The sequence below is a fragment of the Meriones unguiculatus genome, chromosome 9 (assembly GCF_030254825.1).
Source record: "Meriones unguiculatus strain TT.TT164.6M chromosome 9, Bangor_MerUng_6.1, whole genome shotgun sequence".
NCBI classification, from domain to species: domain Eukaryota; kingdom Metazoa; phylum Chordata; class Mammalia; order Rodentia; family Muridae; genus Meriones; species Meriones unguiculatus.
Genome location: NC_083357.1, coordinates 116,872,307 through 116,888,470, shown reverse-complemented (window position 1 = coordinate 116,888,470; position 16,164 = coordinate 116,872,307). Strand labels below are relative to the sequence as shown.

The window sequence follows — 16,164 nt, the reverse complement described above, 5'->3', positions numbered from 1 at the left end:
GTTTTCAGGAATGGATTTTTTTTTGAAGTGTTGGGGCTCGAACCTAAGGTCACATATGTGACAGGCAAGTGCTCTTCCATTGAGCTATATGCCCAGACTTACAGACAATTCTGGAGCCCATTTGTTTTCAAATATTTCCAGTCACATCCCGGTGTGGCTTTCTAGCACTGGGCCTTGTTGCCACGTGTCACAATATCTCTCTATGTTACAGCGCAGGTAACGTTCTTGTTGTCTGTTTAGGCTCGAGTTGTTTGACACACAGGGAAACGAACAGTCTGCGTTAGTAAACCGTGTTTTCCTTTAGGACAACAGAGCAATGTCTCTTGTGAATGACCATGTTGGGAAACAGCAAGTCATTGACAGTTTGTGCAAAGATTTCAGAGGCTGCAAAGCCTTCACAGAAGTGGCTGAGAGCTGAAGGCGGCGATTCTAATGGTCTGGAGGAATGCTGGGTAGTTCTCCCACAAGGAGCTCTTACATCTTTATGGTTCAGAAATAATGTTTGCTTTGGGAGAAATTGCAACATGCGCTCAGCACACTGAAGAGGGATAGCGGTTTAATATGTTTTCTTCCCTGACTTTCTTCAGAATTTTCCATGGATGTCATGTGCTACCCACTGGAGTCATAATTAAAGAACGGTGTGGCTTTTTAGTAACTGTCGCTTTGGTAATTCAGTAATATTGAAAAAAAATCAAGTAACTTAATAGTATAAGGACTACGTTATGCTAGGATTAAAAATATCAACCTTGAAAGGCCACACACATTAGTGATTCAATGGACCTGTTGTATCTGAACTGCCTCGGGGGAGGATGATTGTGGATTTTTAAAATGGTAAAGGCTGGTGCAATAAATAAGTCTTGGCAGGGACCTTCAGATTCTCATTTAAAAAACTTACTATGTGAGGAATGTGTGGCCAAATTTGGGGACCACTCGCATAAATGAGGAATGAAAATAGATATTGTATTTGTATCACATGATTCTATTCATAGAGAAATTAACAAAGCAAGCATTTAGAAGAGACCTCCCCTGTACATCTCCAATTTGATTTTTAAGGATGTAAAGATGTCTTAATTTTGCATTTATTTATTTATTTACACACATTTGTGCATGTGCCTCTGTGTGTCTGTGTGTGTGTGTGTGTGTGAAGGTGCCCAAGAGGCTAGAGTGGGAATCACATCCCCCTGGAGCTCCAGTTCCCACAGCTGTAAGCTGCCAAGCCCAGTCCTCTGGAAAGGCAGCCCGCTCTCTCAACTGCTGAACCATCTCTCTAGCCCCGCCCCCTGTAAATGCACGTGGAATCCCAATCTCTTCTCCCACAGATGAACACGGTGTTAACTGCACACTGACCCTTGGCGACCCTAGACCTTCAAGATGTATTTTCCACACAAAGTCCCTTTTGATACCAACACATTCAACAAAATGTCAAGTTGTGCCTTCAGAACTATGTTGGCTGTTAATCCAGTGTAAGGTTCTGAACTATATTCAGTGCGTGTTATGGACTGTGGAGATGGCGTTTCGCTAAGACGGTGCCATCTAGAATACAAAATTATGGGCATCAGATGTTGAGAAGTATGTCAAGCCCAGTCCTTTTCCACTTATTTTTGTTTCCTGAAGAGGAAATTACCTTCTTTGGGTTTTAAGTTTTCTCATCTGCAATGGACAAGTAAAATCACTGAAAGGATCAGCTAAACAAATGGCTTCTCTTCTATTTTCCATTGTTCAAACTGTTCTCATCAGTAGCATAAATATTCATATCATTACAGTCTTTGCCTCAAATTATCTACTGTTTCTCTAGCATGAATAAAATCAGAAGAGCAATACACTCAACATACGGAAAAAGTGAAATTTAACTATGGCAAATACCTTGTCTCCATTTTTAAAAATGTGTGTTGGAAAGATACCTTTTGTCATAGGAAACTCACAAGTTCATAGGCCTTATCAAGACGGATTCAATCAGACATAAGACAGTTTCCTTTTTGTACACTGAGTGTTTTTCACTGACGCTGATGAGTGAAAAAGTGCACTTGTGGTCATTTGCTAAGATGTATACTACGACAGATGATAATACGCTCAAAGCACTGGCACATGCTGTCTTCTTTAGTCTTCCCAAACTAACCCACAAGAAGCATGCATAGCTGGGGCAGTGACAGCTTTGCGGTCAAAGGGCAGATCCTGACAGGATGAGTCAGTCAGGGCTGCGGAGTGTGAGCAAAAGCCATGGCTCCCAGCGTGGGCTGATGGCTGCCCTGGTGATTCCACGGATCGTGTCAGTCATGTCTTAGAACAGAGGAGGGGGGTCAATACACCACATCCACATGTCTTTGGAGCATAGAGAGAGAGAGAGAGAGAGAGAACAGTGTGTGTCCCTCCAGGGGCTTGAACCTTCTGTGGATAGGGTGTGTGAATCTGCCCTGACTAGCTGTGCCTGTTCTTAGAGTGGCTCTTCGATCCTGGACTAAAATGAAACTCCTGAGACAAAGCGCACGTCGGCCCCGGATCATGGCATCTCTGCTCAGTTCTCCACAGCAGCTGAGACATGAGTGACGCAGTCACTGTGAAGGCCTCCACACTCAGGAGCATGCCAGCCCCAGCCTTCATGACAAGGTTGTAGTTTCTGCAAGGCACTGCTACCAGGGGTTCTAAGACACTAGCCATTTGGTGGCTGTCAGCTCTGTATGCTGATATGCAGCTGACGAGGCCTGAGGGCAAGAGCCACAGAAAGCCATCCAGAAGAAAATCTCTTCCGAAGGGCTGGTCTTATAGTCTCTCCTCTACACTCCGGCCTTTCTCTCTGTTTTCCTAGCACACTACACCCATAGCTCCCAGGCAATCAGAGCGGGATGGAGAGTAGAATTCACAGGACTTCATGGGCCACAGTCAAGATTAAAATTTTAATCTACTGTCCCCAGTGACATGGGGAACATTTAGAGCCCTTACATTCTTGGGGGAGGGAGGGTGAGCAAAAGAACAATAAGAAAAAGTGTGGGGGGCAGAAAGAGGAGTGGGAGTAAAGGGTGGAAAAGGGGGACTCAGTCAAGATGAAATGCTTGAATTCTAAGCTAAAAATAAAATTAAGGGGGTTATAACCCCCCACCCCCTGTTTACACAGGAGACCCTGGAGGCCAGCAAGAGCAGAAACCGGGACTTTAGAAGGACAGAGCTTATGGAACGTGCTGAAAGCCAGGCTAGCGGTGGCTCGGATCAGGGAGATGGGAAGCAGAGTCCCACAGTGTTGAGGGCAGGTAGGACAGGGCCCGAGAGGACCCCCAAGCTCTGGGAAACACGAGGCCAGGCTTTGCTGGAGGCTGCTGGTTGGTGGTTCCACTTAATGAACTGGAGATGCAGCGGGATCAAGACCTCGGTCTTGATCACGTTCTTGCAAGAAAATTTAAGGCGAGTTTAGACAAAGACAGTCTATGTGCCTGCAGAGATGTTTAGAGCCTGGGGATGTGAACGCACATTGGGGTTCTTAAACTGAAAAAAAAAAATCGGCTTTTGGTATGGATTGGGTTACCAAAAAGAGTAAATGGAAGGAAGTATTCATTCTGGAACCGTCAACATAGAGTTGAGAAGCATGAGTTAGGCAAAAGAGAAAGAGATGAGGGTCACAGGGCTGTTCCCCAAGAAGAGACGCTGCTTCCGTGCCCGGAGAGCTCACAGGAGGCCCCACATGCTGATACTCATGACTTTGGTCCACACCAGAATCGGGGTAGCGTTTACATCCCTGAAACTTATTTAACACAGGGAAATGCCGTGAGGGAGTCTGCTGGGAAGACACCAGCAGACTAAATGCTTAGTGAGGGGTCACCTGGCTTTTATTACATTTGTAATATATGTAACTGTGTCTGTCTGTCTGTCTGTCGTGATCCCACTCCCACCCGCATCTCTGTGTGTACACGTATGGAGCTTAGAAGATAGCCTGTGTGTTAGCTCTCTCCTTCCACCATGTGGATCCCGAGAATCAAAATCAGGTCCATCATGGCGGCAAGTCCTTAGCCACTGAGCCTCTAGCTGGCTACTTGTTAGCCGGAAGATGGCTGTTTACAGCAAGCCTCTTTTCCTCTGGATACTAATCCCATCCTTAGGGCTCCAAATTTCTCTACGGTGGCTGGCCTCAGCTGTCAGTTTCACTAAGAGATGTCACCGACAAATGAAACACCCCTTGTGTCTGTGGGTCGTTTCCCCGGAGGACTGTGACAGGGCCAGGGTGGGGGCACCCTCGGGCTGGGTGACACCTCCCAGCAAGTGTTCTGGAGCAAAAACTGGGCAGTGTGCTGCCTCAGCCCCTCCTCTCCGGGGACGTGTGCTGCCGCTGCCGTAATTCTCCATCTCCAGCATCTCCCGCCTTTCCTCACGAGGTTAGCACCTGCAGTTCTCCAGAGATCTTCCGGGTCGCTGCTGGAGTACCACCCTGAGCGGAAGCTGGTCTGATGGGCTGTTCTTGCTCCCCTCCTCTAGAGAACCTTGCACAAGACAACTTCAAATCAGGCCACCCAGAAGCGGACGGTCCTCAGCATAGTGGATTAACAAGGAAGACAAGAGTGACCACTGTCTGGCAAACAGAGAAAATATTGTGGAGAAACTTTGGTGGAATAAATTCAGGAATGGATAGAAGAAAGAAAGGAAAAATTATCCTTATCACTTTAAAGAAGTTGAGGCTGGCAGGAGGCCAAATGGAGTAGTTTTTGCTTCTGTGATCGTCAGTTTATTTGTTGCTGAGCTGACTGTAGCTGCTGCACCGCAGAGCCGCAATCACTTATGCTGTCACAGTGCAGAGGGCCGGACGTCCGATATCAGTTACGCTGGGCTGCAAGCAGGGTACTGACAGGGCTCTCTCTCTGGAGAATCCACTCCTGCCTCTTCTCTGTCCTGGTGGCTGCTGGCTTTTCTTGGCTTGTGGTTGCAGCAAGCCTGCTGTGTGGACAGGTGGCCTTTCCACGCTAACCCGCCTTGACCCTTTTGCCCCTTTGCCAGCCTCTTCTCAGGACACGCGTGGGCTGCACGGCTCTGGGAGACTCTCACCGTCTGTAAACTCTAGTTTACAATTTGCAGTCACAATTGCAAAGACCCTGCTTGTGTGAGGGTACGCACTTGTGTGCTCTCTATGTGTGGTGACACACACAGGAAGCAAGAACTCTGAGGATCATTCTTCTAACTAACCAGGACACAAGTTCATTTCTAAAATTCTGAAGAAGGTTCTTGGTAGAGCAGCTGAATGTTAGACTCAGCACTTTCTGCCATTTAAAACATCTCAAGATTTAAGACCCGGCACTGGAACGTTTCACAGGGTCACTCCTTGATCATAGCCGAGGGACGACTGACATCAACTCCTAATTAATATTTGAGGCAAATACATAAATGTCACTCTCAAAAACAATCCCATCCCACTAATACTCAATGACATGAAGAGATTTTTCATATTAAAATGGATGTGACCAAGTACTAGGGTCAATTCTTATTAATTCTAAATAAGCAGGAAGTGTATAGTTTGAATGATGGAGATGTGTAATACTGTTGTTATATCGACTTGGCTCATATTAAATTTACTGCCACAAACATTATTTAATATGTATAAGTACATTATTTTTAACTTTTAGGTAATTTAATAAAATAATTTATAAGTGCACATCAAATATGAGTCATAAATTATGCAGGTGTGCAGTTTTAAATAGAGCGGCGCAATGGCTAGTGTCCGGCTGAACTCTTTTGTACCATCTGCATCTGGGACAGCTCTTTCTGGCCCTGTGTGATGACGTATGTGATGCCTCTTTCCTTCCGGCAAACTCTTCTGGTATAATATCCTCCCGTCTCTGTCTGACTCCTACCCAGCCCCATTCACACAACTATTTATCTCAAAAGGCTACATCTGTCTTACCTTGGAATATTTTTTTTTCTCCACTCTGGACAAAGCTGAATCTCAGAGTCAGTTTCTGCCTGGCAGCTAGCAGAACTGCTAAAAGCTGGCTGGAGTCTCTCCACGACTCCTGCCCATCCTCCCCTCCCCAGCCTCTCATAGTCACACAACAGAGAAAACGGTCCTCGCTGGTAGCTACCCCTTTTAATTTAGCTGTGCTCACTCATACAGACTTTTATTACAATATAGACTGATTTTTCTAGAACGCTCTTTTGTGAAAATTCACTCATGTTGGCTCTTTAAAAAATTGACTTGTTTTTGACAAATAATTCACACTGCAAGTGAAACCCACTGATGTCAAAGGCACTCCTTTCTCCCGGCGGCCCTCAGCTCTGAAGCAGTTTCTAGACCTTTAAGGAGGCAGTCTCACATACTGACATCAGAAGAAAAGCATTACACAATTCATATTCATACTCGGCTCCCTGGGGCCTGGAATCTGTGGCTCTTGTTGCAGCAGCCACCACACCCTTTGCAGGCTTGGAAGACCCAGGAGCCCAAGTGGCTCGGCCATTTCCTGGTGTGCTGCTGCCTGTGACACCCACCCTGACATGGCTGCTGTCTGCTTCTGGCAGGAGCACGGGATATAAAGGACCCTGGCTAAAGACCTAGCTCAAGTTCAACTTATTACTGGCGAGTCCACTTTCCTCACCCTTAAAAGCGGCTCCTCTAACCTGCACAAAGCCTCGACGATATTGCTCAACTTATTCTCAGCACCACTGCCTCTCCAACACAGAGCTACCATCCCCAACTCTAAAGAAAATGAGGACCAGTTTCTGCATGAAAATGGCCTGAAATCCAGAGCTGGCTGATAAGGAAGAGCTGGTGTGGTGTATGTTTCCCCAACGCCGGTTACACGTAGCCCTAGACTCATTTCCACACATGCATCTTTCCACTTAAATCAAGAGAAACATGCAGTCCTGCTGAGCATCCACGAAGCGTCAGAGCTGTCTGCTCCGACTGGAACCACGGTGGCCGAGGTCACTCTCGGTCACGGCGGCACTGCCTGCCCCAGCCCTGCGGCACACAGCCCGTCTCCGCACACTCACCACAGGGTGAAGCGGGCTTCCCGGAAACATGAACTGCATCTGCTGGGCCAGCATGGCCGCGGCAGTCTTCTGCTGGATCAGGTTGTTCCTCCCGTTAATCTCCAGCTGGGTTTTTAAGTGTGTCGGAGGATGAAGATACTTGCAGTTCTCTCTGGAACAGCGGCCCTGCAACACCGACAGTTTGGGGTTAGGATGGCAGCAGTGACAGCAATGTCACAGTTGTCACTTTCATTCCTTATCTTCCAAGGCAAGGGCAGAGTGTATGTGTGTGTGTGTGTCTATAAGTGTCTGTGTAAGTGCACAAGTGAGTGTGTATGTGTGTGTACCCATGTGTGTATGGGTGTGCATGTATGTGTATGTCTCTGTGTGCTTGTGTCTGTGTGTACATGTGTGCATGTGTATGCATGCATGTGTGTTAGAGAGGATGAATAAAATAAAAGGTTACATGATTATCAAGGTCCTTTTCCTTCCCTTCCACCTCACTCTGTCCGTCCCTTCCTTCCCTCTGTCTTTATGTTAAGCCTAGATAGCCACTGAGACGCCCGCCTAGAGCAAGGAAGAAGGCCTGACAATCGGAAGAGCACGCTTCTCTTAACCCAAGAACCCTTGAGGTTGCGTACACTGCTTTGTACACTCTCGAATGATGTGGACGTGTGAGCAGCCGGCTGCCACACACGTGCAGTGAGGACGAGGGTAAGAGTCTTAAGCGTGTTTTCCAGACTGGCCAAAGACGTCCGTTTGCATTGCTGCGGCTGAGGCAACAGGGACGGACTTCCGGAAGTGCTTACTGATGCCCACCGGTGACCACTCGTTATACGTGGGGGTAAGCACCTCAAGTCTGACACAAACAAAGCTGCCAACCATTCCTCACCCTTCCCCATGGCAGGAGACTGATGTGATGCCAAGAGTGACAGTGAGGAGTGTTCACGGCTAGGCCATCTTCTGGACATGGACGCCGGTAAAATGAGGAAAAGCATTGCATTAGGTGACAGGTGTGTTTCCAGGCAGGGCTGAAAAGTAATTGCATATGGAATTGCAAAATTCCAAAGTGAGCAAAACCACCAGTCATATGAGAATTACGCTACACGTGAGTTACGCAGTTTCCAGAGGAAGCACTGTTACTAGCCAACCGGAATATCAGCATTCCCTAAGGAATTAGTCTGTCTGTAACTGGGCGAAAAGACCAAGGGTTGTTTATCAGATAAAAAAACGTCAGGCGAGCCTGGGATTGCTGGAGAACGAATGTGTTTACAGCTTTTCTGCTGCATAACATCTGGAGCCCTCTCTCCGCTTTCACTAACTCCAGCTGCAATTCTGGCACCTCTCGATTCTCCTCTCATGAGAATTTCCCCTTGAAGCCCTGGTGATGGGCAGACCTGAGTCCTAGGCTCAGGCCTGGTGGTCTGTGCTGTTGAGGCTTAACTCAACAGCGTGAGCCTCACTGTCTTGGGGAAGGCATGGAAGGGAGTATCTTGTGAATCCTCAGCAGGAACAACATGACTCTTAGCCTCAAGTTCTTGTTTCGGGTTTCCTATTCAGCTTCCTGCATCGTAAGGCCATGCTAACGTCAACGACATCAGGGAAGCTGGAGCAGCCACTGGACTCTAACAGAACATGCCCCGCCCACTCCGAGTCTCTGCAAATCTGCTTTTTATTGTTTTTTTCTTCATTCCTTAATCTTAGTTCTATTCAAGGTCACGTGACTTCCCGGCGTCCCACGGTTCCTTTGAATTTATTTCAGTCATCTTTTGCTTTACAGCTCTATCTTTTCTCTCTTGACAATCCCCCAGCCTCCTGGTTTGTTCAAATTTAATCTCCAGGAGAGCATTCAGATGGTCCTGCTCCTTCACCTTAGCAGTAGCCAGCCAGGGAGTCAGCTGATGTCAGGTGTCCAGATGAATTCCGTCACCTGTGAAGGAAGGATCGGAAACACAGCCGTCTCCCATGACCTCAGGTGCAGAGGGCTTTAACAAAGAGCATTTTTCATATAAAACTAAAGGCACCCTGCTGACCTCAGTCCCAACTCCTCACACATGGCACTTGGTACACAACACCCAAGAAACTGTTCAGAGCGTGCATGGGTGACTCTGCTGCACAGACCACCCATGGGGTGGGTGGAAAGTGGCAGCTTGGAGAAGCAGAATTCTCAGAGGGGTAAAATCAGCAGAGTGTCCACAATGCATCAGGATGGCAGGCTGCTCGGGATATAATTATCGTTTTGATCACTGATCTTCTAATCCGATATTTTGCTGCTGCTCATACAGATTTCAACTGGCCGGAAAATACGGTTTTCTTGCTAATGCTGCTATTCATTCTTACAACTGGAACCCTGGGAGAACTATATTAACCATTTTCCTGGTGATAGAACATGGTTTATAAAGGAATCTTTCTTTTCATGAGGATTAATCCAATTTCCCACTGTCCCTCACTTATACACTCTCTGAGTACAGAATATTATTGATCATCAATGTGCCAGGCAATTTATCTGTGGTTATCTCATTTTCTCCTCGAATCAGCGGAGATGGTTCCCTACTTCACAGGAGAGTAGATGGGATCAGAAGAATCCATGGCACTTTGTGTCATCTTTCTGTAAGGGTGGTGCTGAACTTAAAACCAGGTTTCATTCTGCTGATTCTACCACTCCACTGAGTTATCTGTCAGCAATGGCTAAAATAAGGGAGAGAGAAAAACTTAGCACCACCCTTCATGAAACAACAGGATGCAGAACGAAAGCTAAGTACACTGCTAAACACGTGTGTGAAGACCTGGGGCTGAGAGACAGGCCAGCGTCCACGACAGCAGGGTCTGTGCCCTGGAGCAGGGCTCAGGAAACACACATGTGGGCTCGGAGCTCAGCTCCTCCCCTTCCCACTGAAGTGACTGGGAGTGAAGTGACTGATTATTTTCTTCTTTTAATGACTACGGCCTCCTCTTACCACGGCTATGCAGCTAAATAAGTTAGGAGGAGGATAAAGTTCACAGAGCTATCTGGTTCACAGAAAGTTCTGAGAAGTATAATGTGCATGAAAGCAGAACATGTGTGTGGTATTTTGTTTAGAATAAGTGTAAGATCACAGATTTACTACTATCTGATTAGCTCTTTGCTTCCCCTGCGGGATAAGCTCTCACATCAAAGCATGCTAAACACCTATTAATTGTTATTATTCAAATGTCGTGTTTGGAGTTCTCTTCAGTTCTACAGAGTATTTTTGCAACTACCCCTGTATAAACCAACAGCGTGAACCCCAGTCTGTCTGGCATCAGTGTTTTAAGGAATGTTGTCTGTGGATATCTGAGGAATTCTAATTCAAGCACTGTGAGCTCTAGGAAATGGAATTTCAGGAAGACACCCTAAAGGACTCCAAAATCCTAAAGGAAATCCTACTGTCAAATATAATGAGCTACCTGACACAGTAAACAATTTATAGAAAAATTCTTGTGAAAGCCCAAGATTTCTCAGGACATGCATCCTGGCACAAAAAGCTGTTGACTATCAAAGCAGGCTGTCGGAGCTGACTGAGGCGGGGTGTCAGTATGAAGACTCAAAAGCATCTCTCTAGACCACCAAGAAACAAAACCGAGGTGTCAAACACAGTCTCCGGAGGTTAGCCAAGAGATAAAGACAAAAATGTACAACGTTTCCTTGTCGCTGCTAGGGCTTGTTTCCTGTTTCCCTTGTTTCTGTGCTCTTCTCTTTTGCTTCTTGGTAGAGACATTTCTCAGGGGATGCAGGAATTGAGGCCCAGCCTGGAAAGTTGTGGGCGATGGAGGTGGAGCACCGCACTCAGGATCCTTGGAGGGTCTTCTAGTAAGGGACAGCTGCTGCCCAGGCTGGGGCCAGCAAAGCGGGCTCACACTAAGGACTGATTCAGAGCCAGCAGCTCTCACTGGCATGAGCTTTGTTCACTTCCTATGAGGGGGCCTGCCAGGTACAGGGATGGTAGATGGTTGTGAGTTTCCAGGCCAAGTCATGGATTCACTCAACACGTATCTATGACTAAGCTTGTCAAAGGTAAGCACAAACAAGACACACTGTTCCTTCACTGACAAGTGGAATTTAAACCGAGAACTGAAAGATACACAGGAACCCAGTAAGGGAACGGGCGTAAGGGAATGTGTATGTCGGGGGCGGGTGTCTGTGTGTGTTCATGTGTGTTGAATGTTCAGTGCACATGATCTGTGGTTATATATTTGTTATGTTCACGTGTGTATGTTTGTGGTGTGCTGCTGCATGTGTTGGGGAGGAACAAAATACAAGCACACTAGAGAAAGAGGCTCTGCCACGGGAGGGAACGTGCCATCCGGGAATCTGCACGTGCTTTCATCTGGAAACCAAAGCCAGTGTGAGCAGGAGTTGGTGAGGTGAGAAAGGAGAAGCAGGAAGAAGTGGGAAGCAAGCAGGTAAAACAAACAAACAAACAAACAAAAAACCAAAAAACAAAAACAGTGAGACACAGCAAGGGACAAGGTCTCCATTGCCTTTGAAACCTTTTAAGCAAGAGATTAACAAGTCTGATTTATATGGTATAGTCCATTTAAGTGTGGCCACGATTATTCATTTTCACATTACTAACTTTATTGTTGTGGGTATGACTTGTTTAAAAGTCCTAGAAGAAGTCTGATTGGATTTGTGTGGTTTATTCTGCCTCCCCAAACAACCTCTGTTCCAGGAAGATTTTTATTAGGGGTGGCGGTTGCAGCAAAGTTTGAATTTCAAGCAGAACTGAATTTACTACAATAAGCAACCAGGGCAGGTTGCAATGCAGAGGCCCCTGCCGATCTGCAGCAGGATGAAGCAGGATGCTAAGTAAGAGCAAGGTGTCTGGCAGAAAACAGACCTGAGCTATCAGAATTACATGGTCATTAAATTATATGGCTGGGGATGGAACAATTGTAGCTTTGGCAAAGAAAAGACTACAGAATCAGGTTGGAGTAAGAAAGAAAGAGCATAAGAAAGAAGTGCGGTTCTTAAAAATGATTTTTTTTAAACAAGTAATCTTTAGAATCATTTCCTACTATGCTCCTAATTGAGAAAGTCAGTGACAATATGGAAGCAAGAAGGAAAACATTACAGGGATAAAAGACTGCCCCTGTGTTAACGGGTCTGCAATTTGAACATAGACCCCTAACACAAACAGTGAGTTGATAAGGAATGATTTTCGTTGTGTTTTGCCTTGGCCTCATGACGGCTCATGGATTCTTAAAAGGCCCTTTGGGGGAGACAGACTCTAAACCTCTCTGCTGAGCTCTGCCCCTCCCAGCTTTGCTTGGCCACTGAACTCTCAACAGGTATGTGTCCACAACACAGGGCGGGGCCAGGGCAAGCAGTGCAATCCAAGGCAGACGATATGTGCTCTCCAAGTGGCCACTAGAGACACTCCTGTACCTCAGAGCCCACTGCTGGCCGAGGGGAGTGGTTCCTGGGGACACTGAATGCCCTGGGCCCACTGACGCATGCAGAACATGTAGAGTGGCCACAGCAGAGCCTCGGATTCCTGGCATTCCACAAGCTTCCTGAAACCTGCAGTCAGGAAGTAGGCCCCTGGCTCCAGGGTTACATTCCTGAGTTCCCTCTGTGGCCTGGAGAAGTAGTTTAAACTAAGGATTAAGAAACAGACTGGGAACCAGACTACCAGGTTTTACAACCCAACTCTACCCTAGTTGCTGGGGGGCTGGAGGGGGGGGATAGACTCCGGAATGGTCTCCATTGTTCCCATCTGCAAATATAGATGCTCTTACTAAAATTTATAGCTTCTCAACAAAAACTCAGAGTTAATTCCTATGAAATGCTGGAAGAGTGCCTGGCACTGTGTAAGCTTTATTATCATAATTACCACCATCATCACTATTAACCCCTTCTGTACTCAATGGGTAAAAACACAGTTTTACAAAGCTACTCCCCTGCGTGTGTAGTTTCTCTGCATCTGTGTTTCCCTCCGGGCTGTGCACCATGCTCTTTAACCCTTTGTTACTCCTGCTCTCACACCCGGTGCCAACTCTGGATATTTATCTTTTCAAAGCGCCTTAGATCTGTCTCTCTTTAATATGTGTCTTCGCTCTCTGCTGACACTTGCCAGGGCTGGTCCACAGCATGACTCACCCAGAGTTAAAGCAGTCAGTGTTATAGCTGGAAAGTCCTGATGTGGTGTCCTCCCCAGACAGCTGTGGGAACTTTTACTCACACCTTATAAAAGCCTGTGTCTTGGTTTTCTCATCTACAAAATGAGAGCAATTCTCTTCTCCTGCATCAATGCCTTCTAACGGTGGCCAGGGCCCGAGGGTCAGCAGAAGTGGTGCCAAAAATATACATAAAAGGCTCAGTATGGGTTTCCTGAATCTCTGTTCTTGAATCCTCCCAATCTGGTAAAAACAAGAAGCCACATAAGCCAACAGTTACAGTAAAAGGTGGCTGTGGGGATGCCTGTTGGCCATGGTCCATCAGTGTTCTGAAAGTTACGAGACATTGGCACAGCCAGGTGTGAGGAACGTTGGCAGCAAAGGACTGAGTCCAAATCGACTGGGACTAGAAAGATTTATTAAGTGCCAGCTGTGTACATAGCTCCAAACTGAAAGCCTTCCTCTGACAGAGCGCCATCCTGATCCTTGTGGCGGAAGTAGCTCAGCAGGTCATTAGTGTGTGATATTTAGGAAGTTTTCAGTTTTTGTTTGTGTTTTATTGTTTGTATCCCAGCTGTAGACCCCTCCCTTGTCCCCTCGACAGACTATTTTCAAAGAGGTTCAGCTGTCTGAGTGGGCCTGATGTTTGCAGCCTCGATTTCTCTGTAGTCTCAAAATCTGTCATTATTTGTGAAGGGGGGGTGTGGGGGGGGCAGACACTGGCTGTGATGGGGTGGAGGGCTACCCTTTTACAGGGCCATTGTTCAGGGAAGCCAGGGCAAGTTTCACATTTGATTGGAGCTCCGACAAGTGAAAGTGTGGGGAATGGAATGGTTATTTACATCAGACTTCATGTACGACATTAACTAGGGGACTGAAAACAGCTCTGCTCAAGGAAAGTGACACATCAGGCTCTTAGCCTTCTTTAGAATTTAAATAAACTAATTGAGCCAAATGAGTTCTTGTATTATTAGCTCCAGCCACACAGTACTGCAGAGGAAATAAAAGCACCCAGGGTGCTGGGATTAGAAGAAACTGCCGGCTTGGGAGTAAATGATGACCAGGACCTCCATCAAGATGAACAACTGCTCCTGGTGCCGGCACCATGCACAGGCCTAGAACCAGCCCTTTCTGCTTGAGACTTGCTTCAATTTATAACCCAGTTCATCTTCTATAGACTTTATATGCAATAATTTCCTGGTAAATAGCAAAACTGTCACACCTATTAAAGAAATTAAAGTGGGATATTTGCAACTGTCTCTCTTCTGGGACACACTGCTTTTCCTCTGTCCCTTCTCTAATCTGAAGGAAGCGTGCAGGAAGCGCTGAGGAAGATTTGCAGTGGAGGCTGACAAGTAAAAGGAAAAACCACAAATGCTAGGAGGTAGTCATTAGCAGCTCCAGCTGCGCCTCTCACACTGACAGCACAGCTGGAGCTCAGCAGAGCAGAAGCAACAGTGGGGTTGGGGACACGAAGGTGTTCCTTCCCAGAAAGCCCTACAGGTGTCACTCTACTACCTACACCAACTGTGGCGTGAGGCCAGTTCGCCTGCTCCACAGGGCTAGAGCCCTCACCTGGAGGAGCTGAAGGCCGGCACAGCTGCTCCTTGCACCTGCATTTCAGGCAGGTGTTACTCCAGGGCGGGCGGGGGGGCAGGCGGAGGATGGAGGCTGTCTGTCTCAGGTGTGCTCTGGAGGCACACCACAGCTCATTCACTGAACGCCAAGGAACGGCCCGCTCCTTCGGAAACTAGTGGTGTTGGCCTATGCCTTTATTTTAGCGACAATTTTAAATAAATAAGACATTAAAATACTAAATGGAGAACAAAGAGTCGCGCTGCTTGCACTTGGCATCTCGAGGGCGGGGCAGAGTGTTCACTGTTGTCTTCACTGCTGTGCTTGCTCCTCCTCCTCCTCATTTTATATGTTAGAACTGAAAACCTGCCGGTAAGGAGAAATCAGTGAAACCAAAAATAACCCCTGAGTTCTCCAGAGATTCAGGGAAACAAATCTCTGGGCAGCAAATGCCTCATGTGAAATTTTTTCCACCTCTATTTTCTTTTTCAGTAAAATGTAAGTGTTTCTGAGGCCCATGGGGATGTTTGTTAGTGTAGACCATGCTACAGGCCAACCAAGGAAGAAACCTGTCCAGCAGCGGAGTGTGGCTTTTCCTGACACAAATGTGTGCGGTGCCGGGGTGAAGAAGGACTACTCGAGGCAAGCGCTAGGGTTCTTCCTGTGGGGGCAGGGAGGCTCTTTTGGTATGTCATTGTGGCGCCCACAGCACCGACCTGTCACACAGTGGCATGCAGTGAATGCTTCCCCGTTTTCACATGTATGTACTGACCCTCTCATGTGTCACACTCCATGGAATGAAGTAATTCAGAGTGAGAGTGGTAAGAAGCTGGGCACAATGACACAGGCTTGTAATCCCAGTGCTGGGGACGTGGGGACAGAGGGGTGGCTCCTCAGAGAGCCGTGGCTAGCCTGCCCAGACCAGTCAGACACGCTGTGTATATACAAGGCAGACAACAGTTGGTGCTGTCCTCAGGACTCCACATGTTCTCGTAGTCATGAACACGCATTAGCATTCACATACACATGAACACACAGAAGATTCAGAGCAGTCAATGCCACTGTGGGTTGGATATCCGGAGCCTGCCTGCCAGCCTTAGCAGAGAGGGCTGGACGCTGCTGTGACAGTCTTAATCAGATTATCAATGGAGGGTGCAGGGTCCTGAGAGAGAGTAACGAGCGAGCGGCTATTTGGAGAACATGTGCTTGGCTAACACTGGCTGCCACTCGCGTCACCAGTCATTATCAACTGCAGAGGCCGCTCAGTCTCCAAGGATGTGCTGCCCACACAGAGGCGCACAACTTTACAGAGCCCTACCTGCTGCTGCAGTTGCTTTCCCACTGAGCTGGCTACTGTCTGGTGAATCACCTGTCCTCGTGCCCCCTGGTCAGGGGGAGGCTGGTTCCTGGAACTTGGACCCAGACAGACAGCTTTAAAGGCTGATATTTAGCAAGTATGTACAGATATGTCTGTGCCAGTTGTTAAAACACAGGAAACACCGCTCTAGACAG

At 47.2% G+C, this 16,164-nt stretch overlaps 1 protein-coding gene across 10 annotated transcripts in view; it reads right to left on the bottom strand.

Annotated features, from left to right (window-relative positions):
* Positions 1 to 16,164, bottom strand: part of Mbnl2 (muscleblind like splicing regulator 2) — a 146,989-nt gene that overhangs the window by 43,205 nt on the left and 87,620 nt on the right. For all 10 annotated transcript variants that reach the window (XM_060391623.1, XM_060391615.1, XM_060391613.1 and 7 more), the window contains one exon: positions 6,961 to 7,125. In XM_060391623.1, the coding sequence (XP_060247606.1) occupies positions 6,961 to 7,014 (54 nt within the window). In that variant the 5' untranslated portion in view covers positions 7,015 to 7,125. The remainder of the gene's footprint in view (positions 1 to 6,960; positions 7,126 to 16,164) is intronic.